Source organism: Tursiops truncatus, chromosome 8, assembly GCF_011762595.2.
Source record: "Tursiops truncatus isolate mTurTru1 chromosome 8, mTurTru1.mat.Y, whole genome shotgun sequence".
NCBI classification, from domain to species: Eukaryota; Metazoa; Chordata; class Mammalia; order Artiodactyla; family Delphinidae; genus Tursiops; species Tursiops truncatus.
This window is the reverse complement of record NC_047041.1, coordinates 75,940,022-75,962,102: the sequence shown is the minus strand read 5'-3', so window position 1 is coordinate 75,962,102 and position 22,081 is coordinate 75,940,022. Positions and strand designations below refer to the sequence as shown.

Genomic DNA, 22,081 nt, shown 5'->3' with positions numbered 1-22,081 from the left:
AGAGAGAAATTCTGGAGAGAAGTTTGATTCTTAAACTTTGGGGTGTCTCAGAATCACCTGTGTAGTTGATTAAGTAGGCAGATGGTGTGGCTCCACCCTTGGGAGATGTCTATTCAGTGGATGTAGGGTATGGCTTAGGGATCTGTATAGTTTAACTTAGTGCAAGGTCACACCCCAAAATTCAAGAGCCACTGATAGGGGGCCCGACACCAACACTCTTGCCCTGAGTTTTTCATCCATAAATAAGGGTTAGGAATCAGAAGACCCCTAAGAATCAAATACAACGAAAATATTTTTTTGAAATGATTGCTGCTAAGTATTTTTGTAATCTTGTTGATTGTGTTGTTTTCATTATACTTTCATTTATATTTGTCACAGGTGTATTTGTTCCATAATGATTTTAGGGAAAAAAGTTAACAATTTTCCAGGCCCAAAGCAAAGGACACAGAAGAGAAACACTTACAGTAGCCTGCTGTTTTTCTGCTTTCTCAGTTGTCTCTTTAAGCTGATTTTCCAGGGCCTCCTGGAGAGACTTCATTTGTTCTCTGTTTAGTAGAAAATAGAGAGCAAAAGAGAGACATCATATAAATCTCTTATTTCCTATTTACACGATGAAAGGAGGTTTTGCTGTATATATACATTTGGGAAACATAACTAGAATATATACAGCCACGGTTAAACATACAAGATGTATCTCAGGACTCTGGTAATAAAGAGTCTTCTCTCCCATGCAAGCACTAAAAGCAAGCTGTATTTAAGGGAAATTGCCTTACTATTGTGTCTTATAAGAATCCTACTGTGTGAATCATCTGTGAGCTGCATAATGTGTTAAATCAAATCGATATAATAATTAGAGTTAGAAAGCTAATTTTAGTGACAGCATGCCAGGGTGTGAACATGCTGTTTAGAAAAAAAGTTAACATAGACTTGTTGATGGGATAAAATTATCATTCCCTTGGATGCTCTACATTAACTAATTCTAAAGCACTGTGTTCTAGACATCCTGTATAAGGTCTGAGACTTTTTGTAAAAACAAAGAGAAAAAAGACGTATATTTAATGCGAAAGCTGCCTCATTTATTGGAGATAATAAAAAATACATCTGCACATATATACATATTGTGTCTCAAGTTCAGTAGGACATAAGGACCCTGTCTCACATTAAAAATATAAATATTTTCATAAATATGAATTCCTCTCAAGGGTTCAGGATTTTCTCAATCATAACAAATTTTATTATATTACTGTGCCTTCATTTTATCACCTAAGCTATCACTTCAAAAAGTTCAGATAGGGGAGAGGGGAAAGATGGCGGAAGAGTAAGACGTGGAGATCACCTTCCTCCCCACAGATACACCAGATATACATCTACACGTGGAACAACTCCTACAGAACACCTACTGAACACTGGCAGAAGACCCCTCCAAAAGGCAAGAAACTCCCCACGTACCTGAGTAGGGCAAAAGAAAAAAGGAAAAACAGAGACAAAAGGATAGGGATGGGACCTGCACCAGTGGAAGGGAGCTGTGAAGGAGGAAAGGTTTCCACAGACTAGGAAGCCCCTTCGAGGGCGGAGACTGCGGGTGGCAGAGGGGGGAGCTTCAGGGCCGTGGAGAGCGCAGCAACAGGGTTGCGGCGGGCAAAGTGGAGTGATTCCCGCACAAAGGATCGGTGCCGACCAGCACTCATCAGCCTGAGAGGCTTGTCTGCTCACCCGCCGGGGCGGGCGGGCCTGGGAGCTGAGGCTTGGGCTTCGGTCGGAGCGCAGGGAGAGGACTGGGGTTGGCGGCGTGAACACAGCCTGTAGGGGTTAGTGCACCACGGCTAGCCGGGAGGGAGACCGGGAAAAAGTCTGGACCTGCTGAAGAGGCAAGAGACTTAGCACTTCCCTCTTTGTTTCCTGGTGCGCAAGGAGAGGGGATTAAGACCGCTACTTAAAGGAGCTCCAGAGACAGGCGCGAGCTGCCGCTAACAGCGCGGACGCCAGAAACGGGCATGAAACGCTAAGGCTGCTGCTGCCGCCACCAAGAAGCCTGTGTGCGAGCACAGGTCACTCTCCACACTGGCCCTCCTGGGAGCCTGTGCAGCCCGCCACTGCCAGGGTCCCGGGATCCAGGGACAACTTCCCCAGGAGAACGCACGGCGCACCTCAGGCTCGTGCAACGTCATGCAGGTCTCTAGCGCTGCAGGCCCGCCCCGCACTCTATGCCCCTCCCTCTCCCCGGCCTGAGTGAGCCAGTGACCCAGAATCAGCCGGCTACTTTAACCCCGTCCTGTCTGAGTGAAGAAGAGGCGACCTACACGCAGAGGCGGGGCCAAATCCAAAGCTGAACACCGGGAGCTGTGCGAACAAAGAAGAGAAAGGGAAATCTCTCCCAGCAGCCTCAGGAGCAGCGGATTAAATCAACACAATCAACTTGATGTACCCTGCACCTGTGGAATACCTGAATAGACAACAAATCATCCCAAATTGAGGACGTGGACTTTGAGAGCAAGATTTATTATTTTTTTCACCTTTTTCTCTTTTTGTGAGTGTGTATGTGTATGATTCTGTGTGAGTTTTGTCTGTATAGCTTTGCTTTCACCATTTGTCCTAGGGTTCTATCCATCCATGTTTTGTTATTACGATTTAAAAAATTTTTTTCTTAATAATTATTTTTTATTTTAATAACTTTATTTTATTTTATCTTTATTTATTTTATTTTATCCTCTTTCTTCCTTTCTTTTTACTTTTTCTCCCTTTTATTCTGAGCCGTGTGGATGAAAGACTCTTGGTGCTACAGCCAGGAGTCAGTGCTGTGCCTCTGAGGTGGGAGAGTCAACTTCAGGACACTGGTCCACAAGGGACCTCCCAGCTCCACGTAATATCAAACGGGGAAAATCTCCCAAAGATCTCCATCTCAACACCAACACCCAGATTCACTCAATGACCAGCAAGCTACAGTGCTGGACACCCTATGCCAAACAACTAGCAAGACAGGAACACAACCCCACCCATCAGCAGAGAGGCTGCCTAAAATCATAATAAGGCCACAGACACCCCAAAACACACCACCAGACGTTGACCTGCCCACCAGAAAGACAAAATCCAGCCTCATCCACCAGAACACAGACACTAGTCCCCTCCACCAGGAAGCCTACACAAACCACTGAACCAATCTTAGCCACTGAAGAAAGACATCAAAAACAACGGGAACTACGAACCTGCAGCCTGCAAAAAGGAGACCCCAAACACAGTAAGATAAGCAGAATAACAAGACAGAAAAACACACAGCATATGAAGGAGCAAGATAAAAACCCACCAGACGTAACAAACGAAGAGGAAATAGGCAGTCTACCTGTAAAAGAATTCATAATAATGATAGTAAAGATGATCCAAAAACTTGGAAATAGAATAGACAAAATGCAAGAAACATTTAACAAGGACCTAGAAGAACTAAAGATGAAACAAATGACAATGAACAACACAATAAATGAAATTAAAAATACTGTAGAAGGGATCAATAGCAGAATAATTGAGGGAGAAGAACGGATGAGTGACCTGGAAGATAAAATAGTGCAAATAACTACTGCAGAGCAGAACAAAGAAAAAACAATGAAAAGAATTGAGGACAGTCTCAGAGACACCTGGGACAACATTAAACGTACCAACATTCGAATTATATGGGTTCCAGAAGAAGAGAAAAAGAAAGGGACTGAGAAAATATATGAAGAGATTATAGTTGAAAACTTCCCTAATATGGGAAAGGAAATAGTTAATCAAGCCCAAGAAGCACAGAGAGTCCCATACAGGATAAATCCAAGGAGAAATATGCCAAGACACATATTAATCAAACTGTCAAAAATTAAATACAAAGACAACATATTAAAAGCAGCAAGGGAAAAACAACAAATAACAAACAAGGGAATCCCCATAAGGTTAACAGCTGATCTTTCAGCAGAAACTCTGCAAGCCAGAAGGGAGTGGCAGGACATATTTAAAGTGATGAAGGAGAAAAACCTACAACCAAGATTACTTTACCCAGCAAGGATGTCGTTCAGATTTGATGGAGAAATTAAAACCTTTACAGACAAGTAAAAGCTGAGAGAGTTCAGCACCACCAAACCAGCTTTACAACAAATGCTAAAGGATCTTCTCTAGGCAAGAAACACAAGAGAAGGAAAAGACCTATAATAACGAACCCAAAACAATTAAGAAAATGGGAATAGGAACATACATATCGATAATTACCTTAAATGTAAATGGATTAAATGCTCCCACCAAAAGACACAGACTGGCTGAATGGATAGAAAAACAAGACCCATATATATGCTATCTACAAGAGACCCACTTCAGACCTAGAGACACATACACACTGAAAGTAAGGGAATGGAAAAAGATATTCCATGAAAATGGACACCAAAAGAAAGCTGGAGTAGCAATTCTCATATCAGACAAGATAGACTTTAAAATAAAGACTATTAGAAGAGACAAAGAGGGACACTACATAATGATCAAGGGATTGATCCAAGAAGAAGATATAACAATTGTAAATATTTATGCACCTAACATAGGAGCACCTCAATACATAAGGCAAATACTAACAGCCATAAAAGGGGAAATTGACAGTAACACATTCATAGTAGGGGACTTTAACACCCCACTTTCACCCATGGACAGATCATCCAAAATGAAAATCAATAAGGAAACACAAGCTTTAAGTGATACATTAAACAAGATGGACTTAATTGATATTTATAGGACATTCCATCCCAAAACAACAGAATACACATTTTTCTCAAGTGCTCATGGAACATTCTCCATGATAGATCACATCTTGGGTCACAAGTCAAGCCTTGGAAAATTTAAGAAAATTGAAACTGTATCAAGGATGTTTTCTGACCACAGCACTATGAGAATAGATATCAATTACAGGAAAAGATCTGTAAAAAATAAAAACACATGGAGGCTAAACAGTACACTACTTAATAATGAAGTGACCACTGAAGATATCAAAGAGGAAATCAGAAAATACCTGGAAACAAATGACAATGGAGACACGACGACCCAAAACCTATGGGATGCAGCAAAAGCAGTTATAAGAGGGAAGTTTATAGCAATACAATCCTACCTTAAGAAACAGGAAACATCTCGAATAAAAAACCTAACCTTGCACCTAAAGCAATTAGAGAAAGAAGAAGAAAAAAACCCCAAAGTTAGCAGAAGGAAAGAAATCATAAAAATCAGATCAGAAATAAATGAAAAATAAATGAAGGAAACGATAGCAAAGATCAATAATACTAAAAGCTGGTTCTTTAAGACGATAAACAAAATTGGCAAACCATTAGCCAGACTCATCAAGAAAAATAGGGAGAAGACTCAAATCAATAGAATTAGAAATGAAAAAGGAGAAGTAACAACTGACACTGCAAAAATACAAAAGATCATGAGAGACTACTACAAGCAACTCTATGCCAATAAAAAGGACAATCTGGAAGAAATGGACAAATTCTTAGAAATGCACAACCTGCCAAGACTGAATCAGGAAGAAATAGAAAATATGAACAGACCAATCACAAGCACTGAAATTGAAACTGTGATTAAAAATCTTCCAACAAACAAAAGCCCAGGACCAGATGGTTTCACAGGCGAATTCTATCAAACATTTAGAGAAGAGCTAATACCTATCCTTCTCAAACTCTTCCAAAATATAGAAGAGGGAGGAACACTCCCAAATTCATTCTACGAGGCCACCATCACCTTGATACCAAAACCAGACAAGGATGTCACAAAGAAAGAAAACTACAGGCCAATATCACTGATGAACATAGATGCAAAAATCCTCAACAAAATACTAGCAAACAGAATCCAACAGCACATAAAGGATCATACACCATGATCAAGTGGGGTTTATTCCAGGAATGCAAGGATTCTTCAATATACGCAAATCAATCAACATGATACACCATATTAACAAATTGAAGGAGAAAAACCATATGGTCATCTCAATAGATGCACAGAAAGCTTTTGACAAAATTCAACACCCATTTATGATAAAAACCCTCCAGAAAGTAGGCATAGAGGGAACTTTCCTCAACATAATAAAGGCCATATATGACATACCTACAGCCAACATCGTCCTCAAAGGTGAAAAACTGAGAGCATTTCCACTAAGATCAGGAAGAAGACAAGGATGCCCACTCTCACCACTTTTATTCAATAAAGTTTTGGAAGTTTTAGCCACAGCAATCAGAGAAGAAAAGGAAATAAAAGGAATCCAAATCAGAAAAGAAGAAGTAAAGCTGTCACTGTTTGCAGATGACATGATACTATACATAGAGAATCCGAAAGATGCTACCGGAAAACTACTAGAGCTAATCAATGAATTTGGTAAAGTAGCAGGATACAAAATTAATGCACAGAAATCTCTGGTATTCCTATACACTAATGATGACAAATCTGCAAGTGAAATCAAGAAAACACTCCCATTTACCATTGCAACAAAAAGAATAAAATATCTAGGAATAAACCTATCTAAGGAGACAAAAGACCTGTATGCAGAAAATTATAAGACACTAATGAAAGAAATTAAAGATGATACAAATAGATGGAGAGATATACCATGTTCTTGGATTGGAAGGATCAACATTGTGAAAATGACTCTACTACCCAAAGCAATCTACAGATTCAATGCAATCCCTGTCAAACTACCACTGGCATTTTTCACAGAACTAGAACAAAAAAATTCACAATTTGTATGGAAACACAAGAGACCCCGAATAGCCAAAGCAATCTTGAGAACAAAAAACGGAGCTGGAGGAATCAGGTTCCCTGACTTCAGAGTTTACTACAAAGTTACAGTAATCAAGACACTATGGTACTGGCACAAAAACAGAAATATAGGTCAATGGAACAGGATAGAAATACCAGAGATCAGCCCACGCACATATGGTCACCTTATCTTTAATAAAGGAGGCAGGAATGTCCAGTGGAGAAAGGACAGCCTCTTCAATAAGTGGTGCTGGGGAAACTGAACAGGTACATGTAAAAGTATGAGATTAGATCACTTCCTAACACCATACACAAAAATAAGCTCAAAATGGATTAAAGACCTAAATGTAAGGCCAGAAACTATCAAACTCTTAGAGGAAAACATAGGCAGAACACTCTATGACATAAATCACAGCAAGATCCTTATTGACCCACCTCAGAGAGAAATGTAAATAAAAACAAAAATAAACAAATGGGACCTAATGAAACTTAAAAGCTTTTGCACAGCAAAGGAAACCATAAACAAGACGAAAAGACAACCCTCAGAATTGGAGAAAATATTTGCAAATGAAGCAACTGACAAAGGATTAATCTCCAGAATTTACAAGCGGCTCATGCAGCTTAATAACAAAAAAACAAACAACGCAATCCAAAAATGGGCAGAAGACCTAAATAGACATTTCTCCAAAGAAGATATACAGACTGCCAACAAACACATGAAAGAATGCTCAACATCATTAATCATTAGAGAAATGCAAATCAAAACTACAATGAGATATCATCTCACACCAGTCAGAATGGCCATCATCAAAAAATCTAGAAACAATAAATGCTGGAGAGGGTGTGGAGAATAGGGAACACTCTTGCATTGCTGGTGGGAAGGTGAATTGGTACAACCACTATGGAGAACAGTACGTAGGTTCCTTAAAAACTACAAATAGAACTACCATATGACCCAGCAATTCCACAACTGGGCATATATCCTGAGAAAACCATAATTCAAAAAGAGTCATGTACCAAAATGTTCATTGCAGCTCTATTTACAATAGCCAGGAGATGGTAACAACCTAAGTGTCCATCATCAGATGAATGGATAAAGAAGATGTGGCATATATATACAATGGAATATTACTCAGCCATAAAAAAAAACGAAATTGAGCTATTTGTAATGAGGTTGATGGACCTAGAGTCTGTCATACAGAGTGAAGTAAGTCAGAAAGAGAAAGACAAATACCATATGCTAACACATATTTATAGAATTTAAAAAAAAATAAGTCATGAAGAATCTAGGGGTAAGAAAGGAATAAAGACATAGACCTACTAGAGAATGGGCTTGAGGATATGGGGAGGGGGAAGGGTAAGCTGTGACAAAGTGAGAGAGTGGCATGGACATATATACACTACCAAACGTAAAATAGCTAGCTAGTGGGAAGCGGCCGCATAGCACAGGGAGATCAGCTAGGTGCTTTGTGACCACCTAGAGGTATGGGATAGGGAGGGTGGGAGGGAGGGAGATGCAAGAGGGAAGAGATATGGGAACATATGTGTATGTATAACTGATTCACTTTGTTATAAAGCAGAAACTAAAACACCATTGTAAAGCAATTATACTCCAATAAAGATGTAAAAAAAAAAAGTTCAGATAGCAGATTACAGTATATGAGTGAGTGTGTGTGTAGGTGTGTGTTAAGTATAGCTAAAGGAATAAAATCCTTCAACGCAACAGCAACAACCAAACAGAAACCTCTTCTAGTCTTACCAGCAGACAAACTAAATTTCCCAGTCTGGAGCAAAAAGACAACTTCTGGAACAAAAATATTTTCTTGGTGTGTAGCCACAATAAAGAGAGTATGGGATAGGAAAGCATGTTCTTAGACTCTTTTTTTTTTTTTTTTTCACCTATAAATGGGCACAATAATAGAACTACCTCATAGGTTTATAGTGAGGTTTAGAAGATGTAATATAGGCAAAATGCTTAGCAAATGCCTGGAAAATAATCACGTAATACACGAAACCATTATCACAACCACTGGCACCACTTGAGGTCCCTGTGTTCATTCTTTGACCACCACATCCTGCACAACAACAAGCTGCTCTTTCATCCAGAAGGATTTAATGATTACTCTAGAAACTATTAGGTCCCAGTTTCAATTTTAGGAATATCCATGAGAGTCTATACGATCGCTGGAGTCAATCTGGATTTTGTTTATCAAGGCAACGTATAACAGGAACAAGTTATAAAATAATTACAGTCACTTTGGTTTTTAGATGATTTATGCTTGTTTGGGTAAAGCTTTAACATGCTTTTGCTTAAAGTGGATTTTAATTCTCAGCTTCCATTACGGCCTCAAACCGGTTTTATTTATCAGAATTGTTTCACATGTAGACTTCCATTATTTCTCCTGATATTTTCCACAAAGAGCATGCGTGGCATAATATAATACAAAATAATAGTAATATTTACATATATTGTAGGCTTACAGTATACCAGGCAGTCCATAAAATGGAAAACTGATACATAAAGAGGTGGTGGAATTGTGTTTTGCAGACTATGCGCTCAAATTCTAGAGAGTCATTATACTACCCCTATTGAGGGAGACAGACAGAGAGAAAGAAAGAAGGAAGGATCTACATTCTATTCCTAACACTCAGATCTTCAACAAGTACTGAATAAAAATGCAATAGGACTATTATATTTCCAACTAGAAAAAAGTTATAATAAAATCTTGTAATACTTATTTGTTATTTCTGGGTTTTAAAATTCTCATTTTTATTTTAAAGTGATACATATATTTTAAAATTAAATGATAAAATTCATATATTTTATAAAAATTAAAATAAGTGTTTATATATGTATATATATTCAAAAATGTCCACATACTGACATCTATAGGCAATAGGGAGTAAGAAAAAAATAAGTTGCAAAAACTGTTAAGAGCTGGAGAAGGTACAGAATTCTCATTTTCATGGCGAGGAAAGCTATCAGACAGAATGGCAAAGCGGGACTTTTGAAACTTCGGAACCTCTCCATCTCCTTTTTCAGACGTATTTCTGCACATTCTCACTGCTCCCATGCTTTAGGTGGCCCCAAACTCCTGTCCCACAACTTGCTCAGTTCTACTCCGACCACCCCCCCTCCACCAAATGGGATTTGCACAAACTATGTAGAGCTACTCTTGGGCTCTATTTGGCACTAAACTGAAGCTTGAATTCTAAAGAACTGTTGCCTCCAGCGACACTGTGATGGGGTTTCTCAGATGTTGAGTACATTTTACCATAGAATTTCATGGTTACAAGGGATTTTAAAAGGCAGCTGTTTCACACACCTTCCATCCCCAATTATAAATATAAAAATACCTCACCCTACAGGAAGGTATTCTTTTCATGTGGTTACCAGATTGTACTGTCATAACATCACAGATAGAAACCTTGCCACTATTTCAGGCATTCTTTTCCTTTACAGAGAACTCGATATACTAAAATCCATTAGTACACAGAGTCCAAAACTGCCTTCTCAAAATCTCTACCCACCATCCACCGTAGAGAGTAAAATGTTTTATTCCTTTTTATTTTCAAGACAGCTTTTCAGAAACTTCAGGGTACTCGCCTATCTCCCAGGGTCTCTATTTTTTGGTTACTTACTCTCACTCTTCACATAGTATGGCTTAAAAGTCTCTCCATCAACCGGAGGACACTTCTATGAATATTACCTAAGCTGTCTAAATATTTCTGAAATGTAACAATCAAGAGTCAATGCAACTTTCTCCTTCTCATGTAAAAGTATGCGTGCATGTGCACACGCACACACGTACACTACACACACAAACACACATATACACATTACTTTCTCTGTACCTCTTTGGCAGAAAGACATGCTGCTCTCACTACCTGGTTGTTTACGACCATGCCATATCCTCTGCGTTTACTTACTTACAATCTAGTACAGCTACACAGAGGGACTTTATTAGTTGCCTGTTGGTTACAATTCCAAGAAGGAAATTCTAACTGATTCAGTTTTGTTTTGGTAGAGACACCTATGAGGTAATTAACTGTAGCCCGTGATGTCAGAGACACATAAAAGCAGCATGACTTCTAGGGACTACTTCGCCAGGTAAGGGCCAGGTGACAAGGATCCCAGAGGACATGTAGTTACTGAGAACTGGGTGTATATGGCATCTGCAACACATTTTAGTCTTTCAGGCTATGATAATACTTCTAAATTTGCCATCAGTTAATACTTTTTATAGTCTGAGATAACTTTTTTTCTCTTTTACTGTTATTAATCTCTTTTATTTTGGAAATGAGATATATAGCCTCCTTCACATTCAGATAACCATGATTTTTATAACTCTAACTAAACAGCAAAAACTAATATATCAAATGTATTATACTTTTGAGAAATCACCTATTGTTAGGATTTATTGAATTTTCCATGCTGACTTTGTGTACATTATACAAGTTATGCATTTTAACAAATTTTATAATTTTGGATAAAACTTTGAAATCACAATAGCAAAATATATGCTCCATTTAACACATTCATTGAAAAACTTGGTCCATCATCTGGCTATCTGTATACCATGCCAAATGTAGAGATGATGGCCTTTAATTCTTAATAACTCCAACCATGTTTTTCCTCATTTGCCTGGATATTTTGTGTGTCATGTAGAAACAACCATAGATAATTTAAGAAAATATCAGTAAGCTAAAAGAACAGGTTTTTCCTTATTCACATCATGCATAAGGCTGTCTCTTCATCTGTGTCTCTCCTGCAATAAAGAAAGACTGATTTTGTTGCTCTTTCACTCCATGGTCCTCACTGATGAGATGTCTCTGTCTCTTCTCTAGGGGACCTTTCCTCAACCTGGTCTATGTCTCTTTCTTTCTGCCTTGAACAATGTTGTCAGAATAATTCCCCTAATATAATTCTTTAATTATATCATTCTTTTACAGAGCTACATGAATGGGTTTTCTGCTGCTTATGCTTAAGTCCACACTGAGCTAACCTTTGAGTGGTCCCAGTCTATGCACAACAGCTTTATTTTCTGATCTTTCCTGACTCAATCTGTCTTCTTCAGTCACTGCAACCCTCTCACTGGTATTGCACATGCATTATGCCAAAGTCATTTCTATTTTTATGTTTTTGTTTATTATCTTTTCCCAACATGGAAGACTCTACAAGAAGTGATAATTTTCAATGACTCTTGGTCTGTTTTTGTAATAGGGAAGAACATTTTGTATTCTATTACAAGTTGATCACTAAAGGGATGTTGCCTATAAGCTTAAATTATACATAACGGTCCATCTCTGGGAACCCTGCATCCCAGGTAATGAGCATTAAGCTAAAATACCTTTGTTTAGCTCACAGGAAACATCCTGACCAGGTCTACCTGTGAGTGACTGCAGGGAAGAAAAAAGTAACACATGCCCTCCGGAGGCTGCCGTTTTAGTATATAAAAGGAGCCTGAATTCTAACTCAGGCGAGATGGTTCTTTGGGGCACAAGCCCATGATCTTCTCGGTTTTTATGGCTTTCTGAATAAAGTCACTATTTCTTGTCTCAAGAACTCGTCTCTTGATTACTGGCCTGTTGTGCAGGGAGCAGTACAAGCTTAGGCTTGGTAACATTTTGACTAGCTATTTCTATTGAAAAATATTGTTTATAATTCTCCACTAACTCAGTGAATCACATATACTTGTGTGATATTGAGCACAGGTGTTTTAAAAAGTGGATTATTTCAAACGAATAAAATAATTTAAAATCATGTAATTTTGGAAACATGCTCAGACCCATATTTTATATGACATCTTTTTAATACTGGACTTTGGAGAGAATTTCATGTTCAATAAATAATGATTCCATTTAAATAATAACAAGAGTCAATATAAGATGCTTGATTTGATTTTTAACATGTCATTGCCTCAATGCCATGAGGTTTCTGGGTCAAGAGGCAAGGACAGTGGAGAAGATAGAAGATGGTGAGAAGGGACTACATAGTGTAGCATCTGTCAACTTTTTAAACAGCTTTTTGATTTGAATCAGTAAACTATCTTGAAAGGGTATGGCTATGGGTAAGACACAGCAGAGCAAATTCCAATTAACACAACTCTCATCAATTCACTTAAGCATTTTGAGCAATAATTTCCCATTTACTGAATGGGGACAATAATATTTAATCTATACTTGTGGTGTTGAAACAAGAAAAAAAAATATAAAGCATCTAGTAGAGCCTCTAGTAAACGTATAACAAATAACAAATGCTGGCTTGTTTCTACCTTAAAATACCTTGGCTTTTTTTTTTTCCTTGAGAAGCAATTTCAAGTCATATAGTTTTTTTAATACTGCATAGAAATCTAGCTCATAGTTCACTTCCTTCCAAAATAAACACGGCAACAATAATAAAACTGTTCCAATTCTACTGCATTAAGTTTACCCCATTTCTTACCACCCCCCACCACTATCGCCACGATCAAGTTTTGATACTATTAAAAAAGGCCAAAGTCCTCTACAAGTTATAAACTTCAGATCACAGAATCTGAAAAAAAAAAAAAAAAAAAAAACAAAGGCCCACTGATGTCATTGTTATTGGATCTATTGATGGGCAGACTTATGTGGGCCCATCTTAGTGGGACGATAAAGGAAAGTACTCCAGATCCTTAACGGTTGAATTGAGATCTGCAGACAAGCAGCATCAGTATCGGGATCACCCATCACCAGGGAACGTGTTAGAAATGCAGAATCTCAAGAGCCACCCTACACTTATTTTATAAGGATTTACATTTGAACAAGATTCTTATACATTAAAGTGTAAGTAAGAATATAAAGAAATGAATGCATTTAGAATAAACTTATTCTTGTGAAGTCTCTGAATGGAGTTTGGCTATGGAGGAAAAGAACTAAGAAAATAAAAGGAAAACACAGCCTTACCTTTGTTTCTGACCTATTTCCAGAAGCTTCTGAACATCAGTTTTGGCAGATTTCTCATCGTTTTTCAAATTCTGATAAGAAAAGTGGGAAAAGGAAGTCTTATTCATGTGATAAATTGAAGCTTACTTTACTTTTGTGTTTATGGCACAAGGGGTGGCTGCACTTATGCCCTGAAATAAGAATGTACAAACGAGGCCATGATGGTCCCCATGGCTCTCAGGATGCACATAGGCTCTCAGGATGCACAATTTATGACACCAAGTGGTGCAAGTGCTACACAGTGAGTGAAAGGGAATGAACTGAGATTCAGCCTTTAGAGGTTCAGTGGAGGAGAAAGTACTCTCCAAATACCTAGGTCTCTTTATAAGTGAATATAAAACAGATCTTCTGCTCTTCATTTGAAGTTTTACTATGTTCTCTGCAGGCATGTTAAACTGGTTCTGGCATAGTTTCTACAAACACAAGGGGACATAAAAGGCCTCCCTAAATAAGCTAAGTAATAATACATCAGGATGAAAGCAGTCAAATGGCATGCACCTGTTTGGTCTGGCCTATTTATTATTTATGAGTAACGCATTACAATGCATAGAAAAACTAGGGCCATTTAAAATTGTAACTGTTCTGTATAGATAGTATATTAAAGAAAAAAACAGTCATTACTGTTTATTTACTCTGGCAAATTCAGCATTGACAGACCCTGAATTAAAAGAGAAAAGCCCACTGAGCTTTTCTCATTAGAGAATCTGACCCGTTAATCCTTCCCTGAAAACTTTCTTATTTATACTTAGTATATTATTTAACAGGGTGACCTATCCTTTTTGATATTAAAAGTTAAAACAGACACAATAATATTGTTTGTAAAAAGAGCAGCTATGACAGGTAAGGAACTGACAATAACAAGAATGGCAAACATGTTGCTTACCTAATATTTAATTAACAACAAAGCCATAGTGTCTGCCTTCACCACTTTTTCAGCCTAATGCTAGAAACAATTTTCATGTAGTAAGTTAAGCATTCTGATATGGATGTGGTGGGGTGAGCATCACAAGAGAACCCTTTTCCCTAAAGTGACTGATTGATATCATTATTAGGAGGCAGCCAATAAAAGGTGCTCTGTTTATTTGAAAAGAGTAGCTTGACGTAAAACACAAAAAAGCAGGTTTGGGGGAAAATCACCAATCATGGGATTTACAGTTCAAAGTGCATCATGGCCACATGACCTGGGACAGGTCACAAAATCTGCACTTTGACTTCCTTATGTGATAAACAGGGATGAGAATTTTGAAGAGCCTACATTAGACAGTTCCTGGAAAACTCAAAGGGGATAATAGATGTGTGAAAGCACTTGGTGAAAAGTATAATAAAAATATGCTTATTCATTTTACCATCTGCTACACTCCAGGCATTCTGAAGGAAACAAAGATTAAAAGGGCATGGCACTATCCTCAAGAAATTAAAAACAAAAGAAAACATGAAATGAAGAAATGAAAATATGAAAAGGGTAAGTATGCAGATGAGGGTCTGAAAAATGTATCCAATTAGAAGAACTCATTAGTATTTGATTATTATTTCCCCAGCAATGTCCAGAGAAGTGGGGTATATGTCTTGGAAAATAATTTTGATGACTATAAGGATAGCAAAGATTGATATACCTACTACTTAATTAATACAATGTTTGTATATGGATCTATATTGTGATGCCATCCAGGTGCTATGGTTACAGAGATGAACAAGGCTTTCAAAGCTCATGTCTTTATGAAGCCCCACTGGAAAAAAATATGAAAAAAAATGTGTACAATGGGCAATATATTTATTTATTTACTATGAGTTTGAAACCTGGAATCAACATTTATTAGATGTATGACTTTGGGAGATTCCTGTGGCCTCTTTGAATTTCATTTCCTCACTGTACAATGAGTAAAATATTATCTTATTTTGTGAAAAGCTTGTTGAGGGGATTTAATAAGATAAAAATTAAATAAAAAACTCCTTGCACAATGGCTGTCACAAAATTAAAAAAAGGCATTTTAAAAGATTGCAATTACATTTAGTGATAGATGTATTACCCTTTCAAACAGTAACTCCACAAAATTGTACATTTATTTCAAGTAATTTCCTAGACTGTAATTCGATATCTTTTTTTTGGATTCTATATATATGTTAGCATACGGTATTTACGGTATTTGTTTTTCTCTTTCTGACTTACTTCACTCTGTATGACAGTCTCTAGGTCCATCCACTTCACTACAAATAACTCAATTTCGTTTCCTGCTATGGCTGAGTGATATTCCATTGTATATATGTGCCACATCTTCTTTATCCATTCATCTGTCGATGGACACTTAGGTTGACTTAACTTAGGCTGCTAGTATAGAGATACTGAGTGTCGTGGCTGGAAGTACTGACCACTCATGGGCATTTATTTCACCATAAGCTTGAAAAATTCTCAACGTGCCAGGTGTTTCATGCCTCTAAGAAGGTGCAAGTGTCTTAAATATTCTTTGAAGTCTCATAAAACTTGTGAATTTCTACTTAATGAAAAGGTAGCATTCTGGCCTCAACTTCCTATATGGAAATCAATATGCACCCATTTTCATCCTAGTCAGTGCGTCCCTAATGCTCTGTGCAAACTTCTACCATAGAACTGTTATTCCTGCACTGTTACCATCTTGCTACCTGTCACTGTATCCTACTGGAGTGTGAGTAAATTTTCTGCTATTTTCATGTTCTCAAGATGTAATACAACTTCTGGAACAAGAGCTTGGGTATTGGGTTCAAAATACCAGATCCACCTCCTAACTTTCTCTGTGCTCTCAGATTCCAAGCCCTTTTCTAACTCTGTTTTCTCACTTGTAAAATGAGGCTAATAATAATCATAGCATAATCATCATGTGAAAATTAATTAAAAATTGGAGAAAGAGGACCTAACACAAGAGACCACATTCAATAAACTGTAGTGCTTACTGACACCATAATCATCATCATGGGACTAAAAAGCTAAGAACAATGGTGATTACACAAGGTTCAGAAACTTGGTTCAGTGCGATAACTAACAGACCGGCTGTGGAGTCAGACTGCCTGCATTTAAACTCTGGTTTCCTTTGTGACATTCAAGCATGATTCCTCATGTGTAACAAGAAAACTCACATTTATAGTGCCTACCCTCATTGATATATTAGGAGAATTAAATCCTATAATACATACAAAGCTTTTAGTATCAGTATGTATTCAAAAATACAATGTTAAAGGAAAATATTAAAATATATTCTCAGATATTTCAGAAACTTTTCTTATCAGATATAGATCTTGTCTTTGGTTTTTGATTTAGATTTCACTGAGTACTAATACATATTCACAGATGACACTTTCCTTTGCAAGGCATTTACCCATTTTAGTAATGAGGTTTATTAAAGAATTTTCAGAACTATCCTTTGTGGAATTTAAAGTTCTCTTCAGGAGATCATTTCTATATTCATTTATGACTCTTAGCCATAACTGCTTTTCATCATTTTGTAATATAAGAAACACAGGGGTCAAACTGATCTTAGAAACTGTGAGAAATTGATGGCTTTGCCAAGCACACAGTTTTCTCATTCCTGAATTTGCAAACCACAGATTCCCAGACTGCATTTCAAATGACATTTCTTTTCAAAGCTCATATAATAATAAATAATAACTCCCATGTTCAAGCCCAGAAATATATTCAAAACTGGTAAAAAAAAATGCAGAAGTCTTTACATGTTAACCCACTGAGACAAACCAGGTGACTCCTTACCCTTTGCTGCTGAGAAAATTAGTTTTCATCTCACCTGAAGGTTGACTTTAATTCCATCAAGTTCTCTTGATGTTTTTGTCAGCTGGCGGAGGATGGTGCTCCGCTCCTTCAAGACTTGCTTCAGCTGCTTTTCTAGCTCTCCAGAGTCCTGTCTAACACAGAAAGAAAAGGCATGAGGGCCCCCCAAATGCCTTCACTTGGCTCTAGCCACTTTGGCCATAATCACAGACCCTTGCATTTTAAGCAAAATCTAGATAAACTGAAACCAATTATTACTAGGATTTTTTTTTTTCTTGCGGTACGCGGGCCTCTCACTGCTGTGGCCTCTACCGTTGCGGAGCACAGGCTCCGGACACACAGGGTCAGCGGTCATGGCTCACGAGCCCAGCCGCTCTGCGGCATGTGGGATCTTCCCGGACCGGGGCACAAACCCGTGTCCCCTACATCGGCAGGCGGACTCTCAACCACTGCACCACCAGGGAAGCCCAGATGTTTTGTTTTTATTAGTTCATCTAAAAAGGGAAAATTGAAATACCAGTTTTTTAAAGAAATGTTTCATTTTGCATTGAGGACTATCCAGGCTACAGTTTCCAGAACAACACTGAACATCTTTTGCATGTATAACAGTTTATCAGATACCTCTTGTAAAATAGATATTTTCCATGACATTACACACTTTTTTCTAAGGTCATTGAAGTTTTACAGCAAGAGATTTGATTTGAACCAAGGTAGATCAGAGATATAGACAGGTTCTGACACTGGGGGGACAAACTTGGGGGTGGAACCAGAGCAGAATGGAGGGGCTTTGCTTCGCCCTTGGTTTGTAGGGAATGAAGTGCACTGAAAAGGCATCCCTTTCAAAATCTCCATTGCTATTAAAGAAAATACCTCTAAAAATCAGTCAATAACTACAGTAATTACAGTGAAATTTGAACAGACTTGTTCTCTATTACAAGGAAGAAAACACTTATTATCATACATATATATGTACATTTTTTCCCATTTTTCTCGTATGGACTTTGCAAGATAATAAGACAGGTATTGTAATTCTAATTTTGCCGATATAAAAGATTGGGCTCAGAAAAGTTACTACCCTAAGATCCTACTTAAGGAATGAATGAACAAGTAGTGTGTATATTTGTGTGTGTGTGTGTGTGTATTTATATATATTATAGCAAGTGTGCACGTGTGGGGGAAGAATGTAGACAAGGAAACAGTTGTCAGTGTGGGGTTGGCGGCTTGAACGTAGCCTGAAGGGGTTAGTGCACCACGGCTAGCCGGGAGGGAGTCCGGGGAAAAGTCTGCACCTGCCGAAGAGGCAAGAGACTTTTTCTTACCTCTCTGTTTCCTGGTGCGCGAGGAGAGGGGTTTAAGAGCTCTGCTTAAAGGAACTCCAGAGATGGGCGCGAGCCGCGGCTAAAAGCGCGGACCCCAGAGACGGGCAGGAGACGCTAAGGCTGCTGCTGCCGCCACCAAGGGGCCTGTGTGCGAGCACAGGTAACTATCCACACCCATCTTCCGCGGAACCTGTGCAGCCCGCCACTGCCAGGTTCCCGGAATCCAGGGACAACTTCCCCGGAAGAACGCACCGCGGGCCTCAGGTTGGTGCAACGTCACGCCGGCCTCTGCCGCCGCAGGCCCGCCCCGCACGCAGTGCCCCTCCCTCCCCACCCCCACCCCCGGCCTGAGTGCGCCAGAGCCCCCGAATCAGCGGCTCCTTTAACCCCGTCCTGCCTGAGCAAAAAACAGACGCCCTCCAGCGACCTACACGCAGAGGCAGGGCCAAATCCAAAGCTGAGCCCCTGTGAGCTGTGAGAACAAAGAAGAGAAAGGGAAATCTCTCCCAGCAGCCTCAGAGGCAGCGGATTAAAGATCCACAATCAACTTGATGTACCCTGCATCTGTGGAATACATGAATAGACGAGTCATCCCAAATTGAGGAGGGAGGTGGGCTTCGAGAGCAAGATCTATGATTTTTTTCCCCTTTTCCTCTTTTTGTGAATGTGTATGTGTATGCTTCTGTGTGAGATCTTGTCTGTATAGTTTTGCTTCCACCATTTACCCTAGGGTTCTATCCGTCCATGTTTTTTTTTAAAATTTTTTTCTTAATAATTAAATAACTTTATTATTCTTTCTTTCTTTCTTTCTTTCTTTCTTCCTTCCTTCCTTTCTTTCCTTCCTTCCTTCCATCCTTTAGACAACGAATCATCCCAAAATGAGGAGGTGGTCTCTGAGAGCAAGATTTATGATTTTTTTCCCCTTTACCTCTTTTTGTGAGGGTGTATGTGTATGCTTCTGTGTAAGATTTTGTCTGTATAGCTTTGCTTCCAACATTTGTCCTAAGGTTCTATCCGTCCCTTTTATTTTTTTTCTAAATAAGTATTTTTAATTCAATAACTTTATTATACTTTTATTTTACTGTATCTTCTTTCTTTCTGTCTTTTTTCCTTCTTTCCCTCCTTCCTTCCTTCCTCCCTCCCTCCCTCCTTTCTTTCCTTCTTTGCTTCTTTCTTTCTTTCTTTCTTTCTTTCTTTCTTTCTTCCTTCCTTCCTTCCTTCCTGCCTTCCTTCCTTTCTTTCTTTCCTCATACTTCTACTAATTCTCTCTACTTTTTCTTCCTTTTATTCTGAGCTGTGTGGATGAAAGGCTCTTGGTGCTCCAGCCAGGAGTCAGGGCTCTGCCTCTGAGGTAGGAGAGCCAACTACAGGACACTGGTCAACGAGAGACCTCCCAGCTCCACATAATATCAAAGGGTGAAAATCTCCCAGAGACCTCCATCTTAACACCAGCACCCAGCTTCACTCAACGACCAGCAAGCTACAGTGCTGGACAACCTATGCCAAACAACTAGCAAAACAGGAACACAACCCCACCCATTAGCAGAGAGGCTGCCTAAAATCATAATAAGGCCACAGACTCCCCAAAACACACCACCAGACGTGAACCTGCCCACTAGAGAGACAAGACCCAGCCTCATCCACCACAACACAGGCACTAGTCCCCTCCACCAGGAAGCCTACACAACCCACTGAACCAACCTTAGCCACTGGAGACAGACATCAAAAACAGCGGGAACTACAAACCTGCAGCCTGCAAAAAGAAGACCCCAAACACAGTAAGATAAGCAAAATGAGAAGACAGAAAAACACACAGCAGATAAAGGAGCAAGATCAAAATGCCCCAGACCTAACAAATGAAGAGGAAATAGGCAGTCTACCTGAAAAAGAATTCAGAATAATGATAGTAAGGATGATCCGAAATCTTGGAAATAGAATGGACAAAATGCAAGAAACATTTAACAAGGACCTAGAAGAAATAAAGATGAAACAAGCAACGATGAACAAAACAATAAATGAAATTAAAAGTACTCTAGATGGGATCAACAGCAGAATAACTGAGGCAGAAGAACGGATAAGTGACCTGCAAGATAAAATAGTGGAAATAACTACTGCAGAGCAGAATAAAGAAAAAAAGAAAGAAAAGAACTGAGGACAGTCTCAGAGACCTCTGGGACAACATTAAATGCACCAACATTCGAATTATAGGGGTTCCAGAAGAAGAAGAGAAAAAGAAAGGGACTGAGAAAATATATGAAGAGATTATAGTTGAAAACTTCCCTAATATGGGAAAGGAAATAGTTAATCAAGTCCAGGAAGCACAGAGAGTCCCATACAGATTAATCCAAGGAGAAATACACCAAGACACATATTAATCAAAATGTCAAAAATTAAATACAAAGAAAGCATATTAAAAGCAGCAAGGGAAAAACAACAAATAAAACACAAGGGAATCCTCATAAGGTTAACAGCTGATCTCTCAGCAGAAACCCTACAAGCCAGAAGGGAGTGGCAGGACATACTGAAAGTGATGAAGGAGAAAAACCTGCAACCAAGACTACTCTACCCAGCAAGGATCTCATTCAGATATGATGGAGAAATTAAAACCTTTACAGACAAGCAAAAGCTGAGAGACTTCAGCACCACCAAACCAGCTTTACAACAAATGCTAAAGGAACTTCTCTAGACAAGAAACACAAGAGAAGGAAAAGACCTATAATAACAAACCCAAAACAATTTAGAAAATGGGAATAGGAACATACATATTGATAATTACCTTAAATGTAAATGGACTAAATGCTCCCACCAAAGACACAGATTGGCTGAATGGATACAAAAACAAGACCCTTATATATGCTGTCTACAAGAGACCCATTTCAGACCTAGAGACACATACACACTGAAAGTAAGGGGATGGAAAAAGATATTCCATGCAAATGGAAACCAAAAGAAAGCTGGAGTAGCAATTCTCACATCAGACAAAATAGACTTTAAAATAAGGACTATTAGAAGAGACAAGAAGGACACTACATAATGATCAAGGGATCAATCCAAGAAGAAGATATAACAATTGTAAATATTTATGCACCCAACATAGAAGCACCTCAATACATAAGGCAAATACTAGCAGCCATAAAAGGGGAAATCGACAGTAACACATTCATAGTAGGGGACTTTAACACCCCACTTTCACCCATGGACAGATCATCCAAAATGAAAATCAATAAGGAAACACAAGCTTTAAATGATACATTAAATAAGATGGACTTAATTGATATTTATAGGACACTCC

At 38.6% G+C, this 22,081-nt stretch overlaps 1 protein-coding gene across 3 annotated transcripts in view; it reads right to left on the bottom strand.

Annotated features, from left to right (window-relative positions):
* LUZP2 (leucine zipper protein 2) overlaps positions 1 to 22,081 on the bottom strand; it is a 447,757-nt gene that overhangs the window by 212,658 nt on the left and 213,018 nt on the right. For 2 of the 3 annotated variants that reach the window (XM_033862644.2, XM_073808718.1), the window contains exons 2-4: positions 17,487 to 17,604; positions 13,678 to 13,748; positions 464 to 545 (exon numbers count right to left, since the gene is read on the bottom strand). In XM_033862644.2, the coding sequence (XP_033718535.1) occupies positions 464 to 545; positions 13,678 to 13,748; positions 17,487 to 17,604 (271 nt within the window). The remainder of the gene's footprint in view (positions 1 to 463; positions 546 to 13,677; positions 13,749 to 17,486; positions 17,605 to 22,081) is intronic. The other variant, XM_033862645.2, reaches the window with a different exon arrangement.